Below are 26,124 nucleotides of genomic sequence, written 5' to 3'. Positions count from 1 at the left end.
ATAGAAATATCTTGCAACAAACTGTCAATTTCTGATACAGCAAATCATCAACATTAGCAACAAACTGTCAAATGAATTCAAAATTCAGCCAAGAGGGATTGAATTACAGAACCTGAAAATCAACGACTAACAAAGTAGTAAATCTCAAGGCTTATTATTTCAACAATTGGAATTGTAACAGTCGTATTCTGCCACTCTAGATAAAGCTGACAGATTCATGACCTCCGTTTCTGATGTTACAGACTCAAAATACTGAGCAAAGCCTTATAAACCTAATCACGATTTGCTGATTGCTCACTAGCGGGAAAACAAAAAATAACAAAACAAAACAAAAAAAAACAAAACAAAAGGTCAACTTAATTAGACAAAGATTGAAGAGAGGAAGGACTGTAGTGAACAAGCTCAGAAACAGGGTACATTTGTCGACAAAAGAAAGTTGCATGTTGAATAAATCGAAGCTGCAGCAGCCCTGACAGCTAATGCCCTATCTGAGTTATCCAGTATATGTGATCTGCAAGACAATCATAAAGAAGAATAAAATAATTACAACATTTACTTTAGTTGAAAAACAAGAAGTTACCATTTGACTTGTAAGCAATTTTGAGAAGAATTTGACTTCTAAACATTAAGACCATCCAGCCATTCGTGCGTTAGATCGAAGATTTATGAAAGCAAAAAAACTACAGGAAAATTTGATGCTAATAAAAAGCTTTACCTGGGATCATTTTCAGATGTTCCCAATTGTTGACTGCCAGAAGCAGTGTTCCATTGAACAATTTGAAGCCCCTGGTCACAATGAAGCTGCATTTCTTTTACTTGGTTCGACCAACTTTCCTGAAATTTATAACCAAATATAAGAAAATTGCATGTAAATATTCAAATAAGAAAAATAAAATGCTGTGATACTATTCACACAGCAACTTCATCTATTTAAAATGCTGTGATACTACTCACAAGTTGATCCTCTTCTTCAGAAAGTGCTTTATCCATTTGCTCAAACAATGGGTTCCATCTTGCTCGATGCATGTCTGCAATAGTACAGCTAGGAAATCCACCAGTGGAATTTTTCGTGATACAAGGATCATTCTCCTGATCAGAGGGAAACTCTTTTGATAACAATGATGGCAAATCTGTAGTTATTACATCTCGAACTCTCTTCCTACTGCGTCGCAATGCTGCAGTTACATGAACAGAGTACACGTAAGGATGTGATCCATTCCAACAAGATCCACTAGTGATTTAACAGACACAGCGTTACCTGCAAGACGTCCTTTGATGTCTTGAAGAATAAGTCCCAACCATTGAGAAGCAATGGTAGCAGCTGAAAAAGAATGAAGGAAAAAGAAAACATACATCAGCTACCACATCCACCTTTTTCAACATGTAAAATCTCCCCCAATCATCACTTGACTGCTACTTAACCCACTTTTATAAATTCATAAAACAACTCCTAAAGGCATGGCATATTTAAAGTATTAAACATTTAAGATCAAAATTTTAAATAAACACCTTTAATGGAAAGATAAGATGCTGTTTCTTCATTAGACAAAGGGCTATCATCCTCAGATGCATTAGTTGATGATGGCAACTTCAATGCTAGTGTATCTTCCTCATTTTCAAGGACAGAGTGTGACATAAACCTTCTACCGCTAAACCTATCTACTGTGGTTCGTTCACCATCTCTGCCTTTGTCCTGTGGAATAAAAGATCTATTCATGGATATAGGGAACCCTCTTGTCTGCCCGCCCTCAAAGGAAGTATTTTGATGCCGACTTCCATGACAGAAATGTACTCCGGACTCATTCATATTTTGCAGGTCCTTCCTGTTCCCAATTTCACATGCTCCACTCTTCGGATGGGTTGTAAGCATGTTTCCCACACGGTCATTTTCAAGTTTTTCAAATTTTACAAGGGACTCTATGATTGAACGGACCTGTTTTCTATTTCTCACATGGTTTATAATCCCAGGGTTCAGTTCATTGAGTAGTCCACTTGGAGCAGCAATCTTTGCGAACCTGTCCACTTGTTCCCTCTTTGCACGTTCCATCTTTTTCTTGAGCTCTTCATTTTTACTTTTCTTGGTCCGTTGCTTTGGCATCGGAATGCCTCCATGAGTAGATGAGAGAAAACCATTTTGCTTCATCTCCTTCCACACTCTCATTGAATCCTTCTCTTCCAATGGCCCAGTGCAGCTCCCACACTCAGACACAGCTCTTGGCTTCAAGTGATTGGTATTTTTATAAGGGTAAAATGGATCTTGATTTTCTGGAATTGAAGCATCTTCTGCATTGAGGTCCAATCGGATGCCTTTTTCATTTACACATTTACTAGGATCCCTAAGCAAGGTGATCTTTCCAGAACTCTCAGGGCATTGCTGACTGTCGTCCTGAACTGTATTGTTGGCAAGGCACATGTCTGTATTCAGATCCAGTGGTCTAGAAGCAGGATTGACCGCTACCGATAATGCCTTACTCCATGCTTTTCCTGCTTGAGAAGCATCCAAATCCAAAGTTATAGGCACCTCAGTAACTTGAGACATCTCTTCACCACTGGATTGAAACTGACCACTTGATTCTTTGTTTTTCAAGGATTTTGTATGGTGGGGATTAATTCCTGGAATGAAAAATAGGGCTTAGTATTGAACCCAAAACCACTCCGAACAGCAAACCAAAAGAACCTTTTCAATTTGAGTTTAAATTGAATGTAAATTATTTACAAAAACAAATCAAATGTAAACCCCATGATATGAATGTCCGTAGAGCCTTGGACATCATTACCTCTGAGTAACTTTATACCTTCTCTGTTATAGTTCTAAACTATATAAACTGGGTGCACCAACGTTTTCAAAAGAGTCTAAATGTATAGCATATATATGCAAAGAAATTGAAACTAAATATATTTAAGAAAGATTTTTCAGCGCCAAAAAAATGCAGAATCGTATTCAATAAGGGAGACCACGTTCGACACCAAAAAATTCAGTTAAAAAGAAGCCGCACAGCAACAAGAAAATTTTCAAATATTCATAATAAATACCTTCAGACCGGCAAACAGATTCAAGATCTCGCATTTTAAGCCGCTTACGAGAACCCAAGTCACGTTCTTGTCCCAATTCAGTACTCACCCGCTTCTCCCCAACAATCTAAAACAACCCAAAAAATAAAAAATCAGAAACCAGTGAAATGAACGAAAACTAGAGAACAAATTCCCTCAAATGCAAACTAAGCGCAGGAAAAAGAACCAACCTTTGAATCCGATCTGGGTATCGAGACCAACCCTTTTCCTGAATCACATCGGTCTTCCATAATCTTTGAACCCAATTCAAATACACCAATTTTAAACCGACCCTTTTGCAAGAACCACTAAATCTGACTCATGGGCGCTAAAATTTGTAAACTTTTGAAACAAAAACGAAAAGGGTATGCTGAAATGAAGAATCTTTGGACCTCCCCGAGGGAGCAAACAAGAATGGAAGGTTGAGTTTGAGAGGGAAGAGGGGTTGGTGGGTTAGGGTTTTGAAGTTTTGTGTAGCAGATCCGTGGGAATTTTTATTATTTGATATTCAATTTGAATTTTGCAGAAGAAAGAGAAGAGCGCGCTCTCACTAGTACAAAGGTTGTTCGTCCAGTTTTGTTCGGCTCCTTGCTCTCTCGTGGTTTAAATTGTAATTTAGAGGAGGCTTAACAACAACAACGTGGGTACTTTCAAATTCAAACAGGTTATTCAAACAGGTTGGAGGGACTTTGGTTTTATTTTAGGCCCAAAAGAGAAAACGCCGTGCTTTTTTTTTCCCACGCGTTCTACCGTAATGCTATAGGCCCTGTTTGGTTGCCTGGAAAAGGATCTTAATAATGCTGCCCTTGACATAATAATTACCCGTATCATGCCATATTAATTTACCCCTTTTGTTTTTTTGGACATATTCATTTACCTTGTAATGTAGTATAAATGTGGTGATAAATTAGGGAAAATTATCATCTAGTTTTCCCAATATACTTTTCCAAAATATTATTGTTTGAGTCTTTGTACTGAAAAGATTATTGTTTGAGTGTTCGTTCAGTACAATTTATTTCAATAATGAATCATGATCCTAATGTTTTTGTTTGTGTTGTATGAAAGAAGATTACAAAGTTACCAAGCAACATTAATTTGTTTCATGGATGCTAATTTAATATCAATAAAAAGTTGTTATCAAAATTGCGTAAATTTCTATGTTTTGTTGTATGTCCTCCATTTTGGATAAGATTTCGTAATGAGATATCATCATTCGGCCAAAGAAAAAAAGTGGCTGTGGAATAGAGATATGAATGAGACGGATGGTCGTATCTAATGTAATTTGTGTCAACTTAATATTTATTTATCTTTCAATTTGTGATGTCTTTATCATTCATCATTTTGATGTATTTAGTCTTACATCATTCATCATTCCACGATATACTCTTTTATATTCAAATTGCCAATGAATTCAGAGAAAAAGAATCCAAAATACAGAAAACCATAATGGTAGACCAAAGCATGAAGCAAGATGATCTTCAATTTCAAGCACTCGTTACAGTTGCACCTGGGAAAGCTTATGTGAGCTACTTGACCTTATGCAGGGTGGTGCCTCTCTTTTACAATATGCAAGGAAATTATTCATAATAATCATAAGGATAATTTGTGAGTGATTATGGATAGACCAGAATCACTTATGTATCACGTACTTCTTCTCATAATCATTTAAAATCACTTAAAGTTCTATCAATAATGAGCGGATAATGTATCTACAAGTTTTCCAGCATGAAAGCAAATCACATGTGAAAGTGGCATAAAACATCAAATATATCAAAATAATTCCATTATTAACTAATAAAATAAAATAAACTCATAAATTTCTCAAGTCATCACGTACAGCATGCAAATTCCTTTCACACAAGGGAAAATGCAAAGACCCCAGAGAAAGGAAGAAAGAAAAAAATGGATCCACTTGAGTGTTTCAGTAAAATGCTTCCTTCTCTCACTATACATATATCATCATGGTTATGAGTTGTACAATTACAGTACTGTACACCATGAATGAATTAAGTGAGCATCAAATTAATCTGGTGCTCTTCTAAGTTGGTATTTTCATTTACAAATTAATTGAATTTGGATTTAGATTATCATTGGGCCTGGGCCTGGGCCTGCAATAGCCAGCAATTCTTCAGCTGAGATTGCGCCGTCTCCCTGAAACTCTTGACCCGAACCAAGCAAAAATGAGTGCAGCCCAAGCCCATCCCCAGCCCACAACCCGACCCGGCCTTTACTTTACTCGTCTTCAACAAGTAACAAGCTGGCCCACACTCCTCCCCTTTCCCCTGCACCACTAGCCCCCATGCCCGCGTCATCCCATCTCCGTCAACGTTCCGGTCACCTTCACCTTCATCATCTTCCATGAGTTCCTCAACGAAGATAACGCCGTCAGGAAACGGCGCCACCCCACCCTCCCATTTTCGCCTGAGCACCTCCCAATTCTCTTCCTCCACCCCCTTCTCCGTTTCAATCCTCGGCTTCTCGTCCGTAATGCCCTTCCCGTACACATTGACCAACAGCGGCGCTTCTCTAAGATTCTTGACGATCTCCACCACCGAATCTCTCATCCACGCGTCCAACTTCTCATACGCCGCCGCCGCCGTCTCGGCACTATTTCCTTTTCCACCGCCGCGACGCCGTTGTCGGGGCACCGCTTCCAAACTCGCCCGAGCCACCGCCAATGAATTCACTCTCGCACCCCTTGATCCGGTGCGGCTGCGGATCATCGCACCACACGGCCTCTGATTGGACGAGGGACTGCAAAGATTGTCTTGGCAAATATCGAAGTATCGACTTCCTCCGAATTGAAGGCCCAGCGATGCCATTCGCAGAGACGGAGTGCAAGAAACCGCTCACTGTTTTCTCGAAACGCTTTCTTGTGGCGGACGAAACGAAACGATTCGATTCTTGGATTTGGATTTTTAGAAGCAGAGTCAAGTTCTTTATTGTGAATGGGTTTATATAGTTGAATTGGAATTCGAAAGCTTTCTGGTTTCATAGTGCGTTTGGAATATAAGACTGTTGAAGAAGATTGGGCACGAGCTCCGTGGGAGGAAGAGCGTGGCGGGAGGCTTCGTGCACGAGCCTCACTCGTGGACGCGGCCTTTGAATTTGTAACGTGGCGTGGGGTCCTTTAATCAGAGCCGTTGATGTCGATGACCTTTGGTCAGTTGGATGTTTTAATGGTGGTCGGCGTTGTGGCGTGCACATTTTAATTGTGGGTCGTGTGGGATTAAAAAATAATGGAGGGGGAGGTTGGTCCCATTCGGCGACTGTGTGAGGACGTGGCACGTGGGCACTCGTGGAAAGTGCATGTTGTTCGGACGCTGGCTGTGCCCAGACGTCCGCTTGATATAAAGCCTGACCAATGAAGCCAACGAGAACTGACACATCAGCAGAGCTGTCTTGGGCTTTACAAATCCACGTAGACAGAGTAAATCCACCTGTATTTTAGGTGTAGTGTAATAAATTGCGTGGATGTAAAGACTTTGCGATTGTGAATAGTGCACACCCACCTCATTTGACCTGTTCATTTTCCCTTGGCCTCAGATTGTACAACTCTTAACGTATTTCATGGACTCAAAATTTGACATAGATTCCTATATACATGATTATGAACAAAATTAAATAATTTTAATTTGATCCCTTCTTCGATGATATATTAATACAAGTGTTGTTGTGTATAATAACGTGATGTCCGTATCGTTTACTGATGTAATTGAATTTCATGACGTGGTAATTAACATGAATATATATATATATATATGATAAAAAGCCTTGAGATGTCATAATTAAATTAAATCATTTTGATTCTGGAAATTACATATAGAAAGTTCCTATACATCATTTATTTTTATTTTTTGGGGTCAACATCAATTGTTTGTCAATGAACATAAGAAAACGGTAACGATTTCTTGAAAGTAGGCTGCATGCGAGTTCAAGGAAATGGGTCAATACTCTCAAGTTGGCCCCTATGATTGACCATAGAGAAAGACTTTGAACAATCAAAGCTCACATGATGACATTTTCCACGTAGGGTTTATAAAAAATCTCTTAATTTCTTGAACTATAAGTTACTTATTATAGACGGTTCATTTTTACGAAGCTTAACTGGAAGGCCCATAGCTGGATATGGCATGGGTTTACGTCTTATGGGCTCGTTCTTGATGGTTGGTGTCCAAGAATAATTTGTAATGAAATGGATGATTTCTTTGAGCTCTCAAACCGCGATGGACCAAACATGTTTGGATCTTTAAATAGGTTGTGGTCTATGTGTGTAGCGCAGAAGACACCCAGAAAACCTGAGATCGATGCAATTAAGCCACGTATCTAACAATTTTCCTAACTAGGTATTTTTTAATTAAGGGATTGTTCGTGAGTGCTTAATTTTGAATATAAGCGCTTTCGAACCCATAAACAAATTTTAATTTTTTCTGCCAAACACAGTTAGCTTTTTGGATGTATGTTGAATTGATGTTGAATTTCTAATAAGCACACTAACTACAAGTTAATTTTGGGATTTCATTGTTTAGGTATGGGAAAGTCCAAACTAGAAAGAGAGAAAAGAAAGAACTTGTACTCGTATTTTTGGTATGTTCCTAGCGGGTAAAGTTGTAGGATTTCATACCGATAATTTATTACTAACAAAAGTTCCAAATAACGTAAGGAAGTACATGTTAAATATCCGTTACAGATAAATGGTTTTTGGTGAGAAGAGTTCTGGATAACATCAGGAAGTACATGCTCAAAGTAGTCAGTCCTGAGTGTAGCTAATATCTAGATTGACATCAATTGTCTCTTAGCAAACCAAGGCAATATTAAGAAAAACATAAAGACACACCCACAGATTCTATAGGAAACACTTATCCAGAAGTACTAAAGGAATAAGTATAACAGGTACAAGGTTAAACTAAATACATGTCAAACTCAAATCCCTATCACATTGACATTGTGGATAACATGTTTTCCACCATACACAAGTACAAGAATACTATTTCCTTGACCTATTTCTTTGATATCGATTTCAGTAAACCTATTATTACCAATCATACTTCACCATATTGAATTATTATAGTCCTATTTAAGCAAACACAACCTCAACTTGTGTAGGTGTTTTTATCAAGCATATCAAGAAGTAGATCACCAAACACTAAAGCCCAACTTCATTTTCACCTTCGCTAGGTACCTTTTTCACATTGTATCATACCAAACACTAAACTCATTAAATAAGGCTAAGCTATTTCTTAATTACAAATGTTAAACTAAAAAAACTAATAAAAAAATATAGGTATATTCGAACAAAAAAACTAAAATTAAAAATTAATATATATATATATATATAGAGTCTAGCCGGCCGGGTATACTATTTAAATATTCCAAAATATGCACTGTGTATTGCCGTGCCGCTCTATCTACTATTTAAATACTAGAAAATATGCACAAGGTATAGCCGCCCGGCTATACGATTTTAAATATTTGAAAATATGCGCAAGGTATAGCCGCACGGCTATACTATTTAAATATTCCAAAATATGTGCAGGGTATAGCCGCACGGCTATACTATTTAAATATTCCAAAATATGCGCAGGGTAGGGCCGAGCGGCTATACTATTTAAATATTCCAAAATATGCACTGTGTATTGCCGTGCCGTTCTATCTACTATTTAAATACTAGAAAATATGCACAAGGTATAGCCCGGCTATACGATTTTAAATATTTGAAAATATGCACAGGGTATAGCCGCACGGCTATACTATTTAAATATTCCATACAGGGTAGGGCCGAGCGGCTATACTATTTAAATATTCCAAAATATGCGAGGGTAGCGCCGCGCGGCTATACTATTTAAATATTTGAAAATACACATAGGGTATGGCCGCACGGCTATACAATTTAAATATTCGAAAATATGCGCATGGTATAGCCGCACGGCTATACTATTTAAATATTCAAAAATATGCCAAGGGTATAGCTGCGCCCGGCTATACCCTATGTTACCGGCTTGACCCGTCGGAACCACGGTCTTGGAGCCCGTGAGTGAGGTCTTGAATACTGGCTCATAGTTTAAGATTCGGATTTGGATCCACTCACCCGTTTCGTTCTGTTTTTGTGCCTTGATGAAGCTTATGGACTCTCCAATCTGTGGAAATCCAAATGAACCTGGCGGATGTTAAATTTCTAATTAGCACATAACTGCAAGGTAATTTTGTGATTTCATTGTTTAGGTATGGGAAAGTCCAAACTAGAAAGAGAGAAGAAAGAATTTTGTGACGCCTTAATTGCTAATCATCGCAATGCTTTGTTTACATCACCGATGATCATCCAGTTAGAGGGCCCGCCCTCAGTAGGTGACAGGATTACAATTGGCCGGAGCTTCCCAGCCCAAAGCAGTTCTATTGTGGTTTTTTGTTATAAAAGTACTGGCCCAAGGAGAGTAATTGAGGCCTCGTTTGATGCGTGGGCCAAAACAAGATTGAGACTAGGTCCCAGTTTTGTTCCCTAGCGTTCCTCACTCTACAATATTAAGGAATGCGAGATTTGCACGCTTGATTTTGAGCGTTATGTGTAAACACTCTTAATCAGTGGTTTTATAATGAGGGCGTCGTATATAAATTATAGATATGAAATTTCAAATTATTCACATAATTCATTTGAATAATAATTTCACTTAAGTTCAATTCTATTCCTCGTCCCGTCCAAAACAAAATTAAATAAAGATATTTTTCCCTTTAATTAAAAAAATAAAAGAAAATAGGAAAGAGAACCCCTGTTCTGTACAGCAGCCATAACTTAGAAACTGTGCTACCAGAAGAGATTAAATAGGGGAGGTAGGTAGAAGGAATGGTTGTTAGAAGCTTGAATTGTTGAACACGTGGGTAGATGGAGGCCATCCAATATTCATTTTCAGCCAAATCGAAAATGAAGTAGGATATTCTTTTTTCATATATGCCCCTAACCTGTAATATAGGACAGGTTCACCCACAACAAGGGTGCTTGTTGAACAAAATTTGATGAAGAATAACAAAGAGACCATCTTTGGTGCCTCACAAACCAAGCGACCACCTTGGTGTGACTGTTTCATGTATCCCCTCTGCCAACACATTATTCATATCAAATTACTTGAAATTTTTTTTTTCTGCCCTTAAAATTAGAGCCTCGTTTTATAAGATTGAAAAAATTTATCGTATCACCGGTTGTATACAACAACTATGTGTGAGAATTTTCTCCACAGGACACCCCGAATTGTTTTTTATGGCAATTAGCTAAGTGACGTGTCAATTGAAGACCCAATTTTATACAAATGAAACTCTAACTAAAATTTAAGTTGGAGAAAGTGAGATGTGATCACAAGCTTTTCAACCTCACCGCAACACCTACCACCTTGCCAAGACTGGAAGGCATTGTCAGCTTGAACACCACAGCCCACGATATATAGAGGCCTAAACCTCAGCTATATTCCCATTGTTTTCTCAGACAACATTTCTATCTACTTCCTTCATCTTCTCCATAGCTGCCTGTTAATCATACCCTTCAAAACTCACAGCCACGCTAAGAGTAAGAGCTCTCTGTCTCTCTCTGAAATCATGTTGTTTTTATTTTTTTTATTTTTGTTGGGTTTTGTTCTTGAATTTAAGCATGACTAAATTTTGTATCTTTATGCACCACAGTGGGTACTGAAGTGGTGTTGGTAGATGATGTTCCCTTTCCTTCTCATATCACAACCACCAAGCCATTGTCTCTGCTGGGTCATGGTAAGCCATTTTTGCACCTGCTAAACATACCATTTTTGTGTTTGATAAGCAAAAGAAAATGAAAAATTGCTAATGGTTAATTGGGTTTGGCAGGGATCACTGACATTGAGATACACTTTCTTCAAATCAAGTTCACAGCAATTGGGGTTTACTTAGACCCTGAAGTTGTGTCACATCTTCAACAATGGAAGACCAAGAAAGCAAATGAGCTTGCAGAAGATGATGACTTCTTTGATGCTCTTATTTCTGGTAAAATTGCAATAACATACATCCCAAAAGTTGCAATCTTCAATTACTTTTTTCTAATCCCTTGATCAAATTGTGGATGCCTGTAGCTCCTGTTGAGAAATTCCTTAGGGTTGTGGTGATCAAGGAGATCAAAGGGTCTCAATATGGGGTGCAGCTTGAGAGTGCTGTGAGGGATAGATTGGCAGCTGATGACAAGTATGAAGAAGAGGAGGAGGAAGCCTTGGAGAAAATTGTTGAGTTCTTCCAATCAAAGTACTTCAAGAAAGATTCCACCATCACGTTTCATTTTCCAGCAACTTCTGCCACTGCTGAGGTAAGAATCAAACTCAATAACATTGGTTTGTTAAGGAAATATTGCTTTCAGCTAATTAGATATAATTTCTACTTATTTGTTTATGTGTATGCAGATTTCTTTTCACACTGAAGGGAAGGAAGAGTCAAAAATCAAGGTGGAGAATGCAAATGTGGTTGAGAACATCAAGAAATGGTATTTGGGTGGGACTAGAGGGGTGTCTCCTTCAACCATATCATCCTTGGCTAACACACTCTCAGCTGAGTTGACTAAGTGAGAGCATTTTGTTGTATGGTTTTGGGCTCTTTTTATGGGTTGCTGCTGTTTGCAATTGCAAGGGCTCATTTTGAAGTTTGTTAACTAATGGGAAAACCTGGTGTTTCTTGTGCTCTGTTCTGTTTAATAAAATGAATGATATATATAGACTTCTGTCCATCCAACTTCCAAGTTTTTTATGCTTATGGAAAATAATATTCCTACTTTCCCTTTTCTTTCTACAGCTTTGCAACCTCAACTGAAATCAAGAATTCTACAGTGAGGGACTTATCTCTTAACCGTTTGATCAAATTGAATAGTCGTTGAAACAAATTAGTTAGTTTGACCCAACATTTAAAAGGACTTCATCTAAGACTTAGGTTAGGTGGCCCTCACTATAAAATGACTTCAACTAAAATAGCATGTTGTAAAATGGGCTAAGACATTTAAGGACCTCAAAGGGGCCGAAGCCAATCCGTGTCTTATCAAGACCCAAATCAACTTATTGATATCTATACTTGGGCCCTACTGTTGCAAGGCCTTGGCCAATTTTCCAACCACCAGCCTCAATCAATAACAAGAATTCTATAATGAGGGCTGTACATATGATCCTTAAGTAAGGTTATATTTCTAAATTGTTGGTTCAAATTGGTTTGTCTGGTTCAATGGTTAAGAGATAGGGCCTCACCTAAATTCCATATATAAGACCCTCATTATAGAATGACTCCAATCAGTAGACTCAATTGTATATTAGCACAGTAACACCTATCAATCATCATGCCACACTCTCATTTTTTAACATAGGTACTTCAAATTTTTCTTTGTATTTTTCCCCAAATAAAACTTGCCTAAATTAACAAGGGTATTATAACACTAGGTGTGTTAGTTGGACGGTCCAGGTCTTGGTGTGTTCTCATGTGGTATTGTGTTGAAGTCCCATGGTACCCATGTGTGTGAGTTCCCCCTCCCTTTCCCTTCCCCTTAATTGATTGTATAAAAATAAAAGATGAAAAACAACTTGTCTAAGCTAGTAGCTACCTTGTGAATTTTCAATTACAACAAATCAAAATGAAATATGTTTAAAAAGATGTAGTAGAAGGATCCTTGAAACAAAAGGGGGGTCGAGGGGGGTTGGAATTCTTCTTAATATTCATTCTCGGAAAGAAATCATATCATCTGCTATATTCAGTTTATTGTGAACCACAAGCTCACTAAGTCCTTATAGTCCACAACAATCCAAAAATTCCAAGTTGGATTTGCTCTTGACCATTTATGTATGCTCAAGTAGCTCATCCATGACGAGCTATATATGTACTGTATTGGTACCTTCATGTACCCTTTTATGATGTAGTAGCATAGCTAGTGGGTGTTTTAGTGGACGTTTATCGTTTAAACGGTTCTATCAAGATTCAAAAATAACCAGCTCTTGTTTTAAAGATGCGTCTCGTCTCAATTTTAGCACATATCCTAAATTTGAATCCCCGAACTCATTAATTAAAAGAAAAAACAATTCTACCAATACAAGTTGCCACAAAGCATTGAAACATGAAACATGACTACATTAATTACTGCCTCCCCCAAAAGTCATGAGTACACAAATATTGTTCCTCAAGCATCCCTGCACAAAAATGTCTTCTTAGTAATCTTTGGAATCCAGGAAAAATGTTAAAGATAGATATTGATCAATCAGGTTGAAAAGAAGAGGGTGCGTGTGGTTGTGGGAGTGGTCCATTGGCAAATGATGCTTAAGAAAATGTCCTCATCACACCCACAAGTACTGATCCTGCTGCAGCTCATTTACTTAAATACATTATTTTTGAGGTAGTGCAGGAATAAAATTTCTTACCTGTGGGCCATAAAAGGTGAAGAACGGTGGGGAAAAAAGAGTTTGAGATTCCATTCCGTGGGCACAAAATAATGTTTCTTTTTTCACTTGTGTCCCATATATTATATATTATACCAAAATAAATAATTGCATGCCCATCAAATCAAACAGGGAAAATAGAAAGGTGCATATGGATCATGGATGAAAAATTAATTCAGCTTGAGTTCTTGAAAAATGCTATGTTTTTATCAGATTTGCATTTGTCCGCCTTAACTTTTACAAATGAAAGCGAGAAAAAAAGAAAAAGTAAAATATTCTACTTTAATTTAATCTAAATTATGAAAAAGAGATTCGAACTCGGACGCATGATAGGGAGGTTTTATTTGCTTAATTGCTTTGCATTACTAAGACGGCAAGACATTCATATAAAATGAATCGGCTGAAATTTATACTTGGATTGGATCTTCCTTCGCATTCAAGTTAAACACCACTACAATATTAGAATAGATAATATCATCCAACATATGAAGTGCTCAATTTTGGCTGAAAATTTATATTATTTCCTCAAAAACCTCATATACATGTAGGCATTGCCATAGCAGCTCAGATAAGATTACATATTTGATAACCAAAAAATAAAAACTACTTGTAAAACAACAATATTATAAATAAATAAAATCTCTCTCTCTCTCTCTCTAAGTCTAAAACATTATCAACTGGCTTCATCAACAGATATTGGCACATCATCTTGACCCCCAGATGATGCATTTCCAGCAGTATGTCTAGCATCAGCAACTTCTGCAGCATCTGAAGCTGCAGCTGGCTGTTCAAGCAATGAGTGGCGGCAAGTTGGGCACGAAGAGTGTGACAAAAACCAAGTGTCTATGCACCTGACATGAAATCCATGGTTGCATTTTGGCAGCAGCCTCACTTTCTGGCCATCTTGAAATTCTCCAAGGCAAATTGGGCAGTCTGTGGCAGGAATATTAGCCCCTGAGCCATATGCCACAATGGGAATTTGACGCAATGTGCTCTTTTTCAGCCCTGTGGCTGCTAAGCGCGCAGCGGTCTCATCTGGCGTCTCAAAAGAGAACCTTCTGCTGCATCTTAAAGCACAGCGCACGATTGAGTTTAGCCCCAGAGCAAATATCAGTGCACAGAGCAGGGCTGCTAGGATGATGACCATGTTGGTGTCAAAGTTGGCCTCATTGGTGTATGTCCCACGTGTCCTGCTTCCATTGGCTGGGTCTGGTGTGGTTGATGATGATGATGATGATGATGATGATGATGATGATCCTGATGGGTCTAGAAGTAGGCGGTGTGGACGGTGATGAAGAGTTACCATTGGTTGCTTCACTAGATTGAGAATCAGCAAAACTAAACAGAACCCACCTTTCTCCTGCTTTGTAATAAGCTAAAGCCTGTATCTTTTTGCTTAACAGCTTATGCAAATAAGCTTGGAGTTTCATATCTCCATGGGTTTTTGGCTCCAAATCGAACCACAAAGGAGACTGAGAGAAGGGAATTCATCTTCCCCATGTACAGAGCAAAGCTCTCTCTTATTTTTTGTTCCACTCTAGCTACCTCTGTGTTTCGTGTTGGAATTCTATGCAAGGCTGGTGGTAGCTGAGTTGTGGGGGATTTCAAAGACCGGTAGAATTCATGGTAGTGAGGGAAACTGCATAAAATTAAGTGGGGACTAGTTGTTTCTTACCTTGTGGTTCTTCTTTGATATCTCTCTTGTCAAAACTGAGAGAGAGATAGAGAGGGGCCTTTCTGTTATGGTAATGTTTGTCAGGATTCCAACTAGATAAAAAAGACTTTCAAAAAAAGCATATCTTGATGGTCTCTCTGATTATGGAAGTGGTGGTGAATAGTAATCATCAAGACTCCAAAAGGTTGAAACTTGAAGTTAATAATCACTTAAATTAAGATTTATAACCCTCAGAACAACCCTAACTTCTAAAAAGACATGGAATGAAGAAAAAGAGAAGAAAGTATGACTCATATATTCTTATCAAAGAGGCTTAGAGGCTCAAAGGTTTAAATGAAGCCTTTTCTGCTTCTTCCACTCAGAGAGAGAGAGAGAGAGAGAGGGAGAGAGAGTGATAATTTGGTAGATGCTGCAGATTGTGAGAGGGTTATGGGCAAGTTTTGTAGTATTTGGATTGTGGGTAAGGAAGGACACTGGGTTACAGATAGGAGGATGGATACCAAATGAGACTAAGATGGGTGTCTTTTCAATACCAGAGTGTGCATTATTGTTGAGAGAAATGACATACAGAAGATTAAACTTCAGAGAATCAAGTAGAGGGAAAAAAAAAAAAGTGTGCTCATTAGCAAACCAAAGTAAAAATAAGAATACTATTTACCTCCTTACTGATAAGGAGATACTCTTTTTTTTCTGCAAATCACAATTTGACACATATGCACAAATAATTCATCAAAAACATAAAAAGAAAAACTTCTATAGACATGTCACATTGCTATTGGCAATAATGTAAAAACTCATACTTATTTAGTATTTTCCTAAAATTAAAGTAAGAGCCTAAGAATTTTAATTAAGGTACCTGATCCTAATTGTGATTTAAAAGAAAGTAAAGCTTATTATTCCAAGCACCAAGTCCTTCTTCCACTCCTACACTCACCCTCCTTTATTGAAAAGTCAAATCATTGCTTCTCCAATTTAGCCAATCTTCATCCTTCTTCTTAAATCCTAATCGTTTATCATAATGCTAATGTCGACATTTGCTCCCCCCCCCCCCCCCCCCCCAATCATTTCTGATTAATTAATTGATTAATATTTGATACAAGATTATGATTTGCTCCCATCTCATGTTAAACTTTTTGCAAGTTTTCAAGCATCATTCTAACAGGAGGAATTGGAACTTAAATTATAGCCATTGGCATATTCACATGCATCTATTCTTATTGTCACAAAAACCATTAATTTTTGACTAAGTAACTTACTTTGTTTTTACCCATGTAGTAAAAATCACCACAGTAACTGTTAAGAGAGAGAGAGAGAGAGAGAGAGAGAGAGAGAGAGAGAGAGAGAGAGAGAGAGAGAGAGAGAGAGAAATCAGCCAGAAATCATCATTCTCTAGTCTTTTCTGTCAAGTCCAAACATATGGAAACCTTGTTATTTTCCGTATTCAAAATGAATGTGGTTTGCCAAATTGATTCCCTTCTTCCTTCTATTTTGACAGGGACATGTTAAATTATCTTCCCAAGTTACTTGTGACGGCACATTCAATTCATGTGGCTCTTTCTATACCGTGATTGATGAAGAGATGGGACCACATATGTCTAGTCAAAACGTCCAATGGACCCTCAAAGTTCTAGAGCAAGACACCTGTCTGTCTGCTTGGATTGACTAGCTCCATACAAGTTACATCAGATATACATGGAACATGTCAATGCCCTCACCAACTTTGCTAACCTTGTCTCAAATTCATCACCACCTTCATTAATTAGGTGAACAACATGTGATGTGGAGTGGAGCAAGCTTCAACCAAAACATCTGCATAAGCTTAGTTCTAAGAACCCGAGTGGTGCTTTGGACCAAGATGTTTGCCTGTAGCCAAGACAACCTAACATGGCCATCGGAGACTATTGACATTTATACTTGATGATGGAGGAAAGGAGGAGGAGCCTACTCAAAACCCTCAATTGTTGTGGTAGTATACACAAGGATTTGTAACTTCACATGTACAAAACTTTACAACAATGTGGTCGCTATTCATATCTCCAATATTGCACACTTGTCTCATTCTTTCTCTCCGTCCCTCGCGTTCAAATTCGGAAAATCTTTCAACGTTGGGAAGAAAAAAGTACCGCCGACACCGAGTCCAATTCGGTGTAACAAACTAGCCTCAAGTCCAATCATAGAACACATTGGGCCATAATCGTAAATAGAAGATCTTAAACCTTAAGCCCAATCCATAATCTCAGTTGACTATCCAACCTCGGTCGGTCCACACAGAAACGGCGCCGTGTAACATGGTTTTTCATTTTTCGCTCCTAAACGTCCATCCAACTTAATCTGGTCCTGGAGGAGTGAGGAACACTCACTGTCAACACAACTAGTTTCGGACACGAGGAGAGAGAAAAAAGAGAGGCAGACAGCAGACAGCAGACAGCTCCAGAGTCGAAGAAAAATGCAAGATCCGGCGAACCCGAAACCGGATCCGAGCTCTAGCTCTCAGGCCTCTCAGAGGCCACGCATGACGACGCCGTTTCCGGACGCAAGTCCCAGCCTTTCGTTCCGGGGCTCCTACCACCGTCGAGCCCAATCCGAAGTCCAATTCCGGATCCCCGACGACCTGGATCTGCTCCAGGACCCGTTCGAAGGCCCATCCGGCAGCTTCGAGGAGCTGGGCGGCTCCGAGGACGACCTCTTCTGCACCTACATGGACATCGAGAAGCTCGGATCCAAGCTCGACGATGGACCCTCCGACCCAAAACTCGAGAATCCCGGAGGCTCCGCGGAGACAGGTGTAGAGCTTGGTGGAGAGATGAGTGCGAGGCCGAGGCACCGGCATAGCAACTCGGTTGACGCGTCTTTGGACAGCATAGAGGCCAAGAAGGCCATGGCTCCTGATAAGCTCGCCGAGCTCTGGACTGTCGACCCAAAACGAGCTAAGAGGTATTCTTCTATCCGCTTGTATCACATTATGCATCTGTTTGCTTATGTTTGTTCCTTCATTTTTGTATTGTGACTCAAAACTTTTGCATATTGTTCGTTGTGGTTGATTTTTTAGCTGGATATTATTTTCAGCTTAGAAACTGGTATTAAAAAAGAATATATATTTTTTGGAGGGATTTGTGTTTGCTTATCATATGTTGAATATGAATGTGTGGGTGCTCTGCTCTCTGCCATAGAAGTAACGCTCCAACCCAAAATTTATTTTATTTTCTTTAGGAAAATTAAATTGTTATTCGAAACTGTAATTATGATGCTGAAGAAGCATTATTATCTTTCTTAAGTGACCCATTTAGTTTTCGATAATTTAGCTTAGGAGGCAACAATTAAATGTGCTGCTTGTTCCTAGTGGAAAAACAACTGGTAGAAGAGGCATTTGCCAAATCATGAATTCGCATAAAATAATCTATTAGATAAGAATTGCATCTCAGAATGATACACGCAAGATCTTGCATAAGGTTCTTAAAGATAACTGCTATTCGTTGTTCCCGAATTTGCCAACAAATGACCAACAACTTTCTCAAACATTTAAGGATGTTTAGTTGGAACATTATCTGAATAAATTTTTTATACAAATACTACTTCTAACTATAATATTATTGCTATTAATTATTCGTTCAAAGTCCTTTGCTAAGGTCATTAAATGAGGACTTACTCTTCAACCGTTATATTAGATATGAATGGTTGAGATGCCTCTCACTCATTATATTTCTCAACCATCCATATACGAAACCTGACTTAAGGACCTTATTAGAGAACAATTCTAACACTTGAAAAGGCTTTAAGCATGTAAGAACTTATTCGTCCTTTGGTTGTAATCCAGCAGCTTGAACTGTGGTGTATGTCTGATGAAAGTTCTTAACTGTTAGATCTTAACTATACGTATACTTAATGGGGGTGTTTCTAAAGAATGTTTACCAATTGCATATTCTAAAACAGGATTTTGGCAAATCGGCAGTCTGCTGCTCGGTCAAAAGAGAGGAAGGCCCGGTACATCTCAGAACTTGAAAGAAAAGTTCAGACCCTACAAACAGAAGCTACTACCCTATCTGCACAACTCACTCTGTTCCAGGTTCTTACTCAAATACTCATCTTGCTTGCCTCATCTGATTATAGTCATGTAGTTCATGCAGATGTAGTTGAATGGTCATCTGGCATAGGAATGCTACATGAGAGAGAGATGTTCTAAAGAGATTATTTTGAGCTTTTACAAAACTTGTAATCAGGACTTGTTTGTCCTTCACCCCTGGTGTTGATTTAAGAGATTTTCATTTATTATAACTCATTGCCTGCATATTGCTTATTTCCATAGGCTGATATCTGAGAGGTTTTGTATTTTTTTGTGTTATTTTTTCAGAGAGATACAACTGGCTTATCTACTGAGAACTCAGAGCTTAAGCTTCGGGTGCAAGCTATGGAACAACAAGCTCAGTTACGTGATGGTACGTGTCATGCACCCACCTTTTGGAATGATTTCCATGGTTTCAGGCACCTTTTATTGAATTTTTCTTGTTTTACTTGTTATACTAGTGACCAATGGATCATCATCTGGGTACTGATCTTAGCTGGTTCAGTGCTATGTTTGTGGTTAATATCAGTTAAGAATGCATTGAGTCCCTTAGGTATTAAATTTTACAAATGCTACCTTTGGGTCTTTGTACACTTAATAATGTGGTCTCTCGCATTAGTCCAACCAATTCATTGGTTTGCTATTATGTTCTTGGTTATCTCCTTTGGTTTGAGTCTGGTAACTGTACTTTGAAGTGGGCAAGGCTACCTTTCCCCAAAGCGCTATGGCAATTGCTAATCACCAATTCTCTTGTGCTACTCTTCCCTTAATACAGCTCTCAATGATGCACTGAAGAAAGAACTTGAGAGGCTCAAGATTGCAACCGGGGAAGTACTAACACACACTGATTCATACAACATGGGAATGCACCAAATTCCATTTTCGCAATCCCCCTTCTTTCCCAGTCAGTCACAAGCAGGACAGCGTGATTCCCAGAACATTCACATGCCACAGTTTCATCCTTTCCAGCCAAATATGTCAGCTCCCCATCAGCCTATGCTTTCTGCAGCCCAGTCACATGCGTGCTCAGATATGTTGCAGCAGGATTCGATTGGCCGATTTCAGGGGCTTGACATCAGTAACAGAGGTTCTCATCTAGTGAGGCCTGAAGGGCCCTCCATATCAGCCGGTGAAAGCAACAGGAGATTTTGAATGCTGATCTACCCCAGGTCCACCTTATTTATTGGATTGTTCATAGACTGACCTCAACCAAAGGTATGGTTTAAACTCGTTTATTGGACTTTGATTCTTTGAATTGATTGCTCCCAAAATTGTTGGTAGCTGCTTTAGGTCTTAAGCAGTTCATGAATGCTTATTCAGTTCCTAATTGATTCCTTGGGGTTGCTCATGTGAGAATAGAGCATTGTAAGAGATGCAACTTTTCATGCCTGGGATCCCCCTATCCCTTCCTTTGTGTTCTGTTCATTTGTAACCCTTGAAAATGTCATACTGTGGAAATCGGTGTTGTTATGTTCATATTGTGGTTTTGACTTTTATGTAGTGGATTGACTCTCTCTCTCTCTCTCTCTCTCTCTCAATTTATATTAACTTGCTTTTCATTTACAGAAACATTTCATTGTAAATTGCGATTGATAAGGCCACCCCCCAAAAGAACAAAAAGAACAAGAAACAAAAAAGGGCGTAACCCCCAAAGCTCAAATCCCATTGCCGCATCATATTATAGATGCCGGCTCTGCAAATATGCGACAATTTTTTGTACTTTTTATTTTGTTGGTTTTTGTCGTTGCAAGTAAAATTTGGAATGAGCCTTTCCTGGACAACAACGTAAATAAGATTGATTCTCAGAATGTTGGAGTTGGACATAAACTTGATTCGTATTTTTAATGATAATTTTAGGGGTTGTTTTGTTTGACAACCATTTCATTTTCAGTTTTCATTATCACTTTTTTTTATTTAAAATTGAAAATTGAAAACTGAAAACATGTTTAGTAACGTATTTCATTTTACGTTTTAGAAAAAGTGAAATCTAGTTTTCAAAATCACCCTTATTTTTTAAAACTACTTGAAAGTGTTTTTAATCTTTTGCAGTTATTGTTCTCAATCTTTAAAGCCCTGCAATGGGGAGAGTTAAGAGAACGACTCATTTGGGGAGAACAGATTTGGCACTCTCAATTTAGCTCATGGCACCCTCGTACACAATATGGACAACAGTTTTGCTAATCACATTACATAAAACATAAAAGAAGAGCTTATAAATACCAAACATGGCTCACATGTGACCAGGTGTGGGATGGCCTACACTCCAAGTTATCCATTTAAATGCACATGGTTGGAGTATGAACTTGCATTATATTGGAAGTTGGCATACATGTGGGACTAATTGTGGCTGCTATAAGCGACCATGTTATTAACTACCCTAAGAAAGCGACCTCTCAAACAAAACGTTCTTGCCAATTGACCCAACAAACGGGTCATTCCATTCTTTTTAGTTTCATGCAACTGGGACGACACTTTCATGGGTCTAAAGCTAGCAGCAGCAGCAGCAGACAGCCCCAAGTGAAGGCCAGTTTCATGGGTCCTCCATTCACAAACATTTGGATAAAATCCACATGCCTTTTGTGGATCTCAATTCAACCTCCTTCAACCTTGTCCACAACAGAAGGTTTCAGCAACTTTAGGATCACATATTTTGGTCAGGCAAAGAACACATATTAACAATAATAAAATATACACATGAAATATCAAAATCATGCCCCTTCATTATTTAGACTGCTCAAGCCTTGTAATGCCATGCCAAAACATGCAATAAATGAAACAAAAACTATGTTCACATTCGCATTTTGCTTCAATATATTCTTCCTCTTTTTTTCTTTTTTTTTTCTTCTAATTATTGTTTCTTTTATGTGCTATTATTATGATTTGAATGCATGCAATCTCCGTCCCGCTTGACCAAGAAAAAAGAGAAAAACTAGATTGCAACAAGAATATCACTATTTTGGTATAAAAGCGTTCTTCAAAGTCTTGGTACACAAACCGAAAGAATTTATATTTATATTTGTTTTCTCTCAATTCACATTGAAGCCACAAACTTTGACTTCCACACCGAATTCGGTGCACCATAATCACTTTGGACCATTGTCATTTGTTTGCTCATGAATTTTAAAAAAACACACACACAGACAGACATATGTGAAAAGTGTGCGAGTTCAAAAATGGTAGAGATTTTGATTCCAGAAATCCACCTCCATAATATTCCTTTACACAAGAGACAAATTTAAAGATTTATGTTGAGGTGAAATTCTTATTGAGCATGGGATGGATGTTATGTCACGTCCCCTTTTCTTATCAACAAGAAAACTTTGAAAAGGAGAGCTATCTCTAAAATTTACAAATTCACAATTAAATTTATGTATTTGTCTTGTATGTTTTTTTTACAATATTTTTTTTATTTTATCATATCTTAGAACTGAAAGCATCAGCAAATTTATCTGAAAATGATGTATGAAATTAATGGACCGCCAAGCCCGGGTCTTGCATGTGCTCCTAACATGGTAGGTCCTTCATCAAAATAAATCCAATTTTTCAATGACATAGATATATAAAAATTATCATTATTTTAAATCTTGATTAAAAAAAGGACAACATAGTATAATTTTTTTATAAGAGAATTGTCTTATTATATACAATTTGTTAAAGTAAATTCTAAATACGCGCGATTATCTTATTTTAAAAGACGATTTTTGTAACTGAACTGCTTCAAAGCTTCAATAAAAACAACAAATTAAGACGTATTCAGTCATAATATTAAAAAAGTAAGCACTCTATAAATCTTGATGATACGATTACATTGTCAACAAGTAACATGCTAATCTTTTTGTTTTATTTTAAATTTGTTAAAATCGTCGTATTGGACACAACAAAAGTGTATGGGTGATACTTATATATATACAAACGCTAGTTGGTGTACTATTTGGGTTGACAATTACTCTAACCAATTTTTTTTATATAATTTGTACTTTTCTTCACAATGTTTTTTTTTATTTTTTTATTTTTACTTTGCGTTGTTTTTATTTTTATTTTTTATTAATATTTTTCAACCGACAAATTATTCTAGAAATCTATCTACTCTTTGGCATTTACCTACTTTCGATGACGCATCTCTAAATGATTTATTTGTCGAAAGAAATTAGATTTAGTTGTTTAATTAACTTAACTAATGTCTAGCAAATCAAACATATTAGCAGATTTTCAATCTCTTTAAATCATCACACACACGTGAAACTGATAGTTCAAGCATCTCATAAAGATGCTAATGATTTTCATGTCGGATTCTCTGGTTGATCCTCTGCTCATTCATTGCATTCTTCAAATGATTCTTTCTTCTTTTTTTTCCTTTGGGTTTTCAGAAAAATATATTAAGCAAAAGGGTAATGAGATTAATGAATCGTAGTGTGCAAACAGTTTGCTAAAATGGGGTGTTGATAATTTTACAAATTATGCTCATTTGGATCCACCCTACAAGGCCACCAGATTGGACTTGTGTGAACCTAAAGACACCCCCATTTGAAGGGCTAAATTCCGCAATCTCAGGCAAATGAACTGAGAAGAAAAAAATGCCAAATTGTACACGTAATGTTTAGATAGACAAGGCATTTGATTTGAGTAAAATAAGATTAATTTATAGAAGTATAAAGTAATTGCAAGAGGGAAGAAAACGGTTTGAGAAATGCATGTGCAGGTGGGGTCATTGGGTTCAGCAGTTGGTAAGTCTTACTGGAACATTTGCATGTGCACATTGATTCTTGTAATATGACCTGAAAATATGAATGTGTTATGTGGCTTTGGCTCTCTCTTGCTCTCTAAAAAGTGAACAACGCTAAACTTGTCTCTTTCTTTCTGGGTATACAGCCCCCACCAAACGCCCCAACCAATGCCTTCAACTCCCTATATAAGAAAACCCCAATTCCCTAAAGCTAAGCACTCACCACTTTGCAGTCAATAGTCAAGCAAGTTTTCTCTCCGCTATCTCCCATTCTTTCTCACAACACAAAAAATATACACAACAATGGCTTTTACCTCACACTTAGCCATTGCTATTCTGTACTCTGTTCTCAATCTATGTCTTCAAGGCACTTATGGTGACTATGGAGGAGGATGGGAAGGTGGTCATGCCACATTTTATGGTGGGGGTGATGCCTCTGGCACAATGGGTAAGTTACCAAGTTCCAAGTCTCTTTTTTTCTTCTCTCTTTCTGTTTTTCTTCACTTTGGGATAATTTTTGTGTTAAAGTTAAAAGCTTTAGTGTAATTTGAGCTTTTGGGTAAAAACCCAAAATGCACACAAGGGCAGATAGTAGTTCAAGCTGTAAATTTCATTCCAAGTCACTTTCTTTCTTTTCTCTTACTAGTTTTCTTCCCTTTTGGGGTAATTTTGTGTTGAAGTTAGAAACTTTAGTGTCATTTGAGCTTTTGGGTGAAACCGAAAATGTACAAAAGGGCAGATAGTAGCTCAAACTGTAAATTTCTACCATGAATTGATGGGATCATATATGTTGGTGTTGCAGGAGGTGCTTGTGGATATGGAAATTTGTATAGCCAAGGGTATGGAACCAACACTGCAGCTCTCAGCACAGCTCTGTTCAACGATGGCTTGAGCTGTGGGTCTTGTTATGAGATGAGATGTGACAGTGACCCCAAATGGTGCCTCCCCGGCAGCATCATAGTCACTGCCACAAACTTCTGCCCTCCTAACTTAGCTCAGTCTAATGACAATGGTGGCTGGTGCAACCCTCCTCTCCAGCACTTTGATTTGGCTGAGCCTGCCTTCTTACAAATTGCTCAATACCGAGCCGGAATTGTCCCCGTCTCCTTCAGAAGGTAAAAAAAAAGCAATTTTCGATGTGACGGTCACATATAATAGTTTTATTTGTGTTGTGAGTTAGTCACATCAACATGGTTGTGTTCATATAGACACTCACGAATAATTTTTCAGAGTGACGGTTGCAAACAATAATTTTATTTGTGAGCTAGTGACATTTTTAACATGGTTGCGTTGGTATGTGCAGGGTTTCTTGTGTGAAAAAGGGAGGGATAAGATTCACCATCAACGGTCACTCTTACTTCAACTTGGTTTTGATCACAAACGTTGGAGGTGCAGGGGATGTGCACTCTGTTTCAATCAAGGGGTCCAAAACAGGGTGGCAAGCCATGTCAAGGAACTGGGGCCAGAACTGGCAGAGCAACTCTTACCTCAATGGCCAGGCTCTGTCTTTCCAAGTCACCACCAGTGACGGTAGAACTGTGACCAGCAATGCTGTGCCAGCTAACTGGCAGTTTGGTCAAACATTTTCGGGCGGTCAATTCTAGACTTTTTTATAAACAGTAAAAAGTTTGGAAGAAATGGCGCAGGGTGATTTGTATATGTATATTTGATTGCTTGGGAAAGGGAAGAGAGGAGAGGGAGACAGACAGGGTAGATTAGGAAAGAGGCAAATGTTATTGCTGAGGTGGCTAATTTGGCACCCGCAAGGCCTGCTATATATATTATTTATAGTAACGGTGGAGATTGTGAATCATATGGTTCGCAGAAATCGTCCATTTTGAAGATGCATTTTGTTTGTTTTGAAGCAAAATGCACATTAATGTCTTTGAAGGTGGTAGGTAGGTATGCAGATTTATTACTCATACCATACCTAACAGGGTACTGAGCCCAGCTGGGGCAACTTTGTACTTGGTATCTTAATTATATACTTTGTGGATTTCTATGGAAACTCCTTTTAAGTTCTCAGCAATTTTTTTTTATTTTATTTTTCAACTACTACAATATTAGATCAATGAGTGTATTAATAGGAGCTTTTCTTTAGAAAAGATGCAACTAATGACCATTATCATCTGAGATTCTGAGCATATCAACCTACGCTACTTGAGCTACAAGCTATTTGGGGTTGATTTGGTAAAGGGGGAACTCG

The 26,124-nt window shown here is 38.1% G+C and overlaps 6 protein-coding genes across 6 annotated transcripts; 3 read left to right on the top strand and 3 right to left on the bottom strand.

Annotated features, from left to right (window-relative positions):
- Positions 1-127: 127 nt before the first annotated feature.
- Positions 128-3,706, bottom strand: LOC117620345. The gene is made up of 7 exons (XM_034350512.1): positions 3,243-3,706; positions 3,034-3,139; positions 1,510-2,613; positions 1,259-1,321; positions 955-1,175; positions 716-834; positions 128-511 (listed from the first exon to the last, which is right to left on the bottom strand). Exons 1-7 carry the CDS (start codon positions 3,300-3,302, stop codon positions 403-405), a joined length of 1,782 nt encoding a protein of 593 aa, XP_034206403.1. The 5' UTR covers positions 3,303-3,706; the 3' UTR covers positions 128-402.
- Positions 3,707-4,819: 1,113 nt separating this feature from the next.
- LOC117617112 lies at positions 4,820-6,036 on the bottom strand. The gene has a single exon (XM_034346370.1). It carries the CDS (start codon positions 5,871-5,873, stop codon positions 5,139-5,141), a length of 735 nt encoding a protein of 244 aa, XP_034202261.1. The 5' UTR covers positions 5,874-6,036; the 3' UTR covers positions 4,820-5,138.
- Positions 6,037-10,325: 4,289 nt separating this feature from the next.
- LOC117618790 (probable chalcone--flavonone isomerase 3) lies at positions 10,326-11,781 on the top strand. The gene is made up of 5 exons (XM_034348518.1): positions 10,326-10,603; positions 10,717-10,800; positions 10,894-11,049; positions 11,136-11,362; positions 11,457-11,781. Coding segments are annotated over exons 1-5 (630 nt in total). The 5' UTR covers positions 10,326-10,602; the 3' UTR covers positions 11,619-11,781.
- A 2,077-nt stretch (positions 11,782-13,858) lies between these two features.
- LOC117620382 (RING-H2 finger protein ATL74-like) lies at positions 13,859-15,694 on the bottom strand. The gene has a single exon (XM_034350564.1). It carries the CDS (start codon positions 14,764-14,766, stop codon positions 14,134-14,136), a length of 633 nt encoding a protein of 210 aa, XP_034206455.1. The 5' UTR covers positions 14,767-15,694; the 3' UTR covers positions 13,859-14,133.
- Positions 15,695-17,465: 1,771 nt separating this feature from the next.
- LOC117618661 (bZIP transcription factor 18) lies at positions 17,466-20,712 on the top strand. The gene is made up of 4 exons (XM_034348334.1): positions 17,466-18,069; positions 19,066-19,198; positions 19,484-19,568; positions 19,971-20,712. The coding sequence occupies exons 1-4, from the start codon at positions 17,582-17,584 to the stop codon at positions 20,345-20,347; spliced, it is 1,083 nt and encodes a 360-aa protein (XP_034204225.1). The 5' UTR covers positions 17,466-17,581; the 3' UTR covers positions 20,348-20,712.
- A 3,350-nt stretch (positions 20,713-24,062) lies between these two features.
- On the top strand, positions 24,063-25,947 carry LOC117618662 (expansin-A8). The gene is made up of 3 exons (XM_034348335.1): positions 24,063-24,366; positions 24,721-25,033; positions 25,222-25,947. The coding sequence occupies exons 1-3, from the start codon at positions 24,222-24,224 to the stop codon at positions 25,520-25,522; spliced, it is 759 nt and encodes a 252-aa protein (XP_034204226.1). The 5' UTR covers positions 24,063-24,221; the 3' UTR covers positions 25,523-25,947.
- The last annotated feature ends 177 nt before the right edge of the window (positions 25,948-26,124 follow it).

Source organism: Prunus dulcis, chromosome 2 (genome assembly GCF_902201215.1).
Source record: "Prunus dulcis chromosome 2, ALMONDv2, whole genome shotgun sequence".
Taxonomy (NCBI): Eukaryota; Viridiplantae; Streptophyta; class Magnoliopsida; order Rosales; family Rosaceae; genus Prunus; species Prunus dulcis.
The sequence above is the reverse complement of the archived record's forward strand: the minus strand, read 5'-3'. Positions and strand labels throughout refer to the sequence as shown.

Excerpts from the sequence above, each read along its gene's own strand:
- LOC117620345 (XM_034350512.1), bottom strand. The coding sequence starts at position 3,302 with ATGGAAGACCGATGTGATTCAGGAAAAGGGTTGGTCTCGATACCCAGA. Across the intron at positions 1,322-1,509 it reads ATCTTATCTTTCCATTAAAG|CTGCTACCATTGCTTCTCAA; the intron begins GTGTTTATTTAA and ends ATTCTTTTTCAG. Across the intron at positions 512-715 it reads ACATCTGAAAATGATCCCAG|ATCACATATACTGGATAACT; the intron begins GTAAAGCTTTTT and ends ATTGTCTTGCAG.
- LOC117617112 (XM_034346370.1), bottom strand. The coding sequence starts at position 5,873 with ATGGCATCGCTGGGCCTTCAATTCGGAGGAAGTCGATACTTCGATATT.
- LOC117618790 (XM_034348518.1), top strand. Across the intron at positions 10,801-10,893 it reads ATTGTCTCTGCTGGGTCATG|GGATCACTGACATTGAGATA; the intron begins GTAAGCCATTTT and ends TGGGTTTGGCAG. Across the intron at positions 11,363-11,456 it reads CAACTTCTGCCACTGCTGAG|ATTTCTTTTCACACTGAAGG; the intron begins GTAAGAATCAAA and ends ATGTGTATGCAG.
- LOC117620382 (XM_034350564.1), bottom strand. The coding sequence starts at position 14,766 with ATGGTAACTCTTCATCACCGTCCACACCGCCTACTTCTAGACCCATCA.
- LOC117618661 (XM_034348334.1), top strand. The coding sequence starts at position 17,582 with ATGCAAGATCCGGCGAACCCGAAACCGGATCCGAGCTCTAGCTCTCAG. Across the intron at positions 18,070-19,065 it reads GACCCAAAACGAGCTAAGAG|GATTTTGGCAAATCGGCAGT; the intron begins GTATTCTTCTAT and ends ATTCTAAAACAG. Across the intron at positions 19,569-19,970 it reads ACAAGCTCAGTTACGTGATG|CTCTCAATGATGCACTGAAG; the intron begins GTACGTGTCATG and ends CCCTTAATACAG.
- LOC117618662 (XM_034348335.1), top strand. The coding sequence starts at position 24,222 with ATGGCTTTTACCTCACACTTAGCCATTGCTATTCTGTACTCTGTTCTC. Across the intron at positions 24,367-24,720 it reads TGATGCCTCTGGCACAATGG|GAGGTGCTTGTGGATATGGA; the intron begins GTAAGTTACCAA and ends TTGGTGTTGCAG. Across the intron at positions 25,034-25,221 it reads GTCCCCGTCTCCTTCAGAAG|GGTTTCTTGTGTGAAAAAGG; the intron begins GTAAAAAAAAAG and ends TGGTATGTGCAG.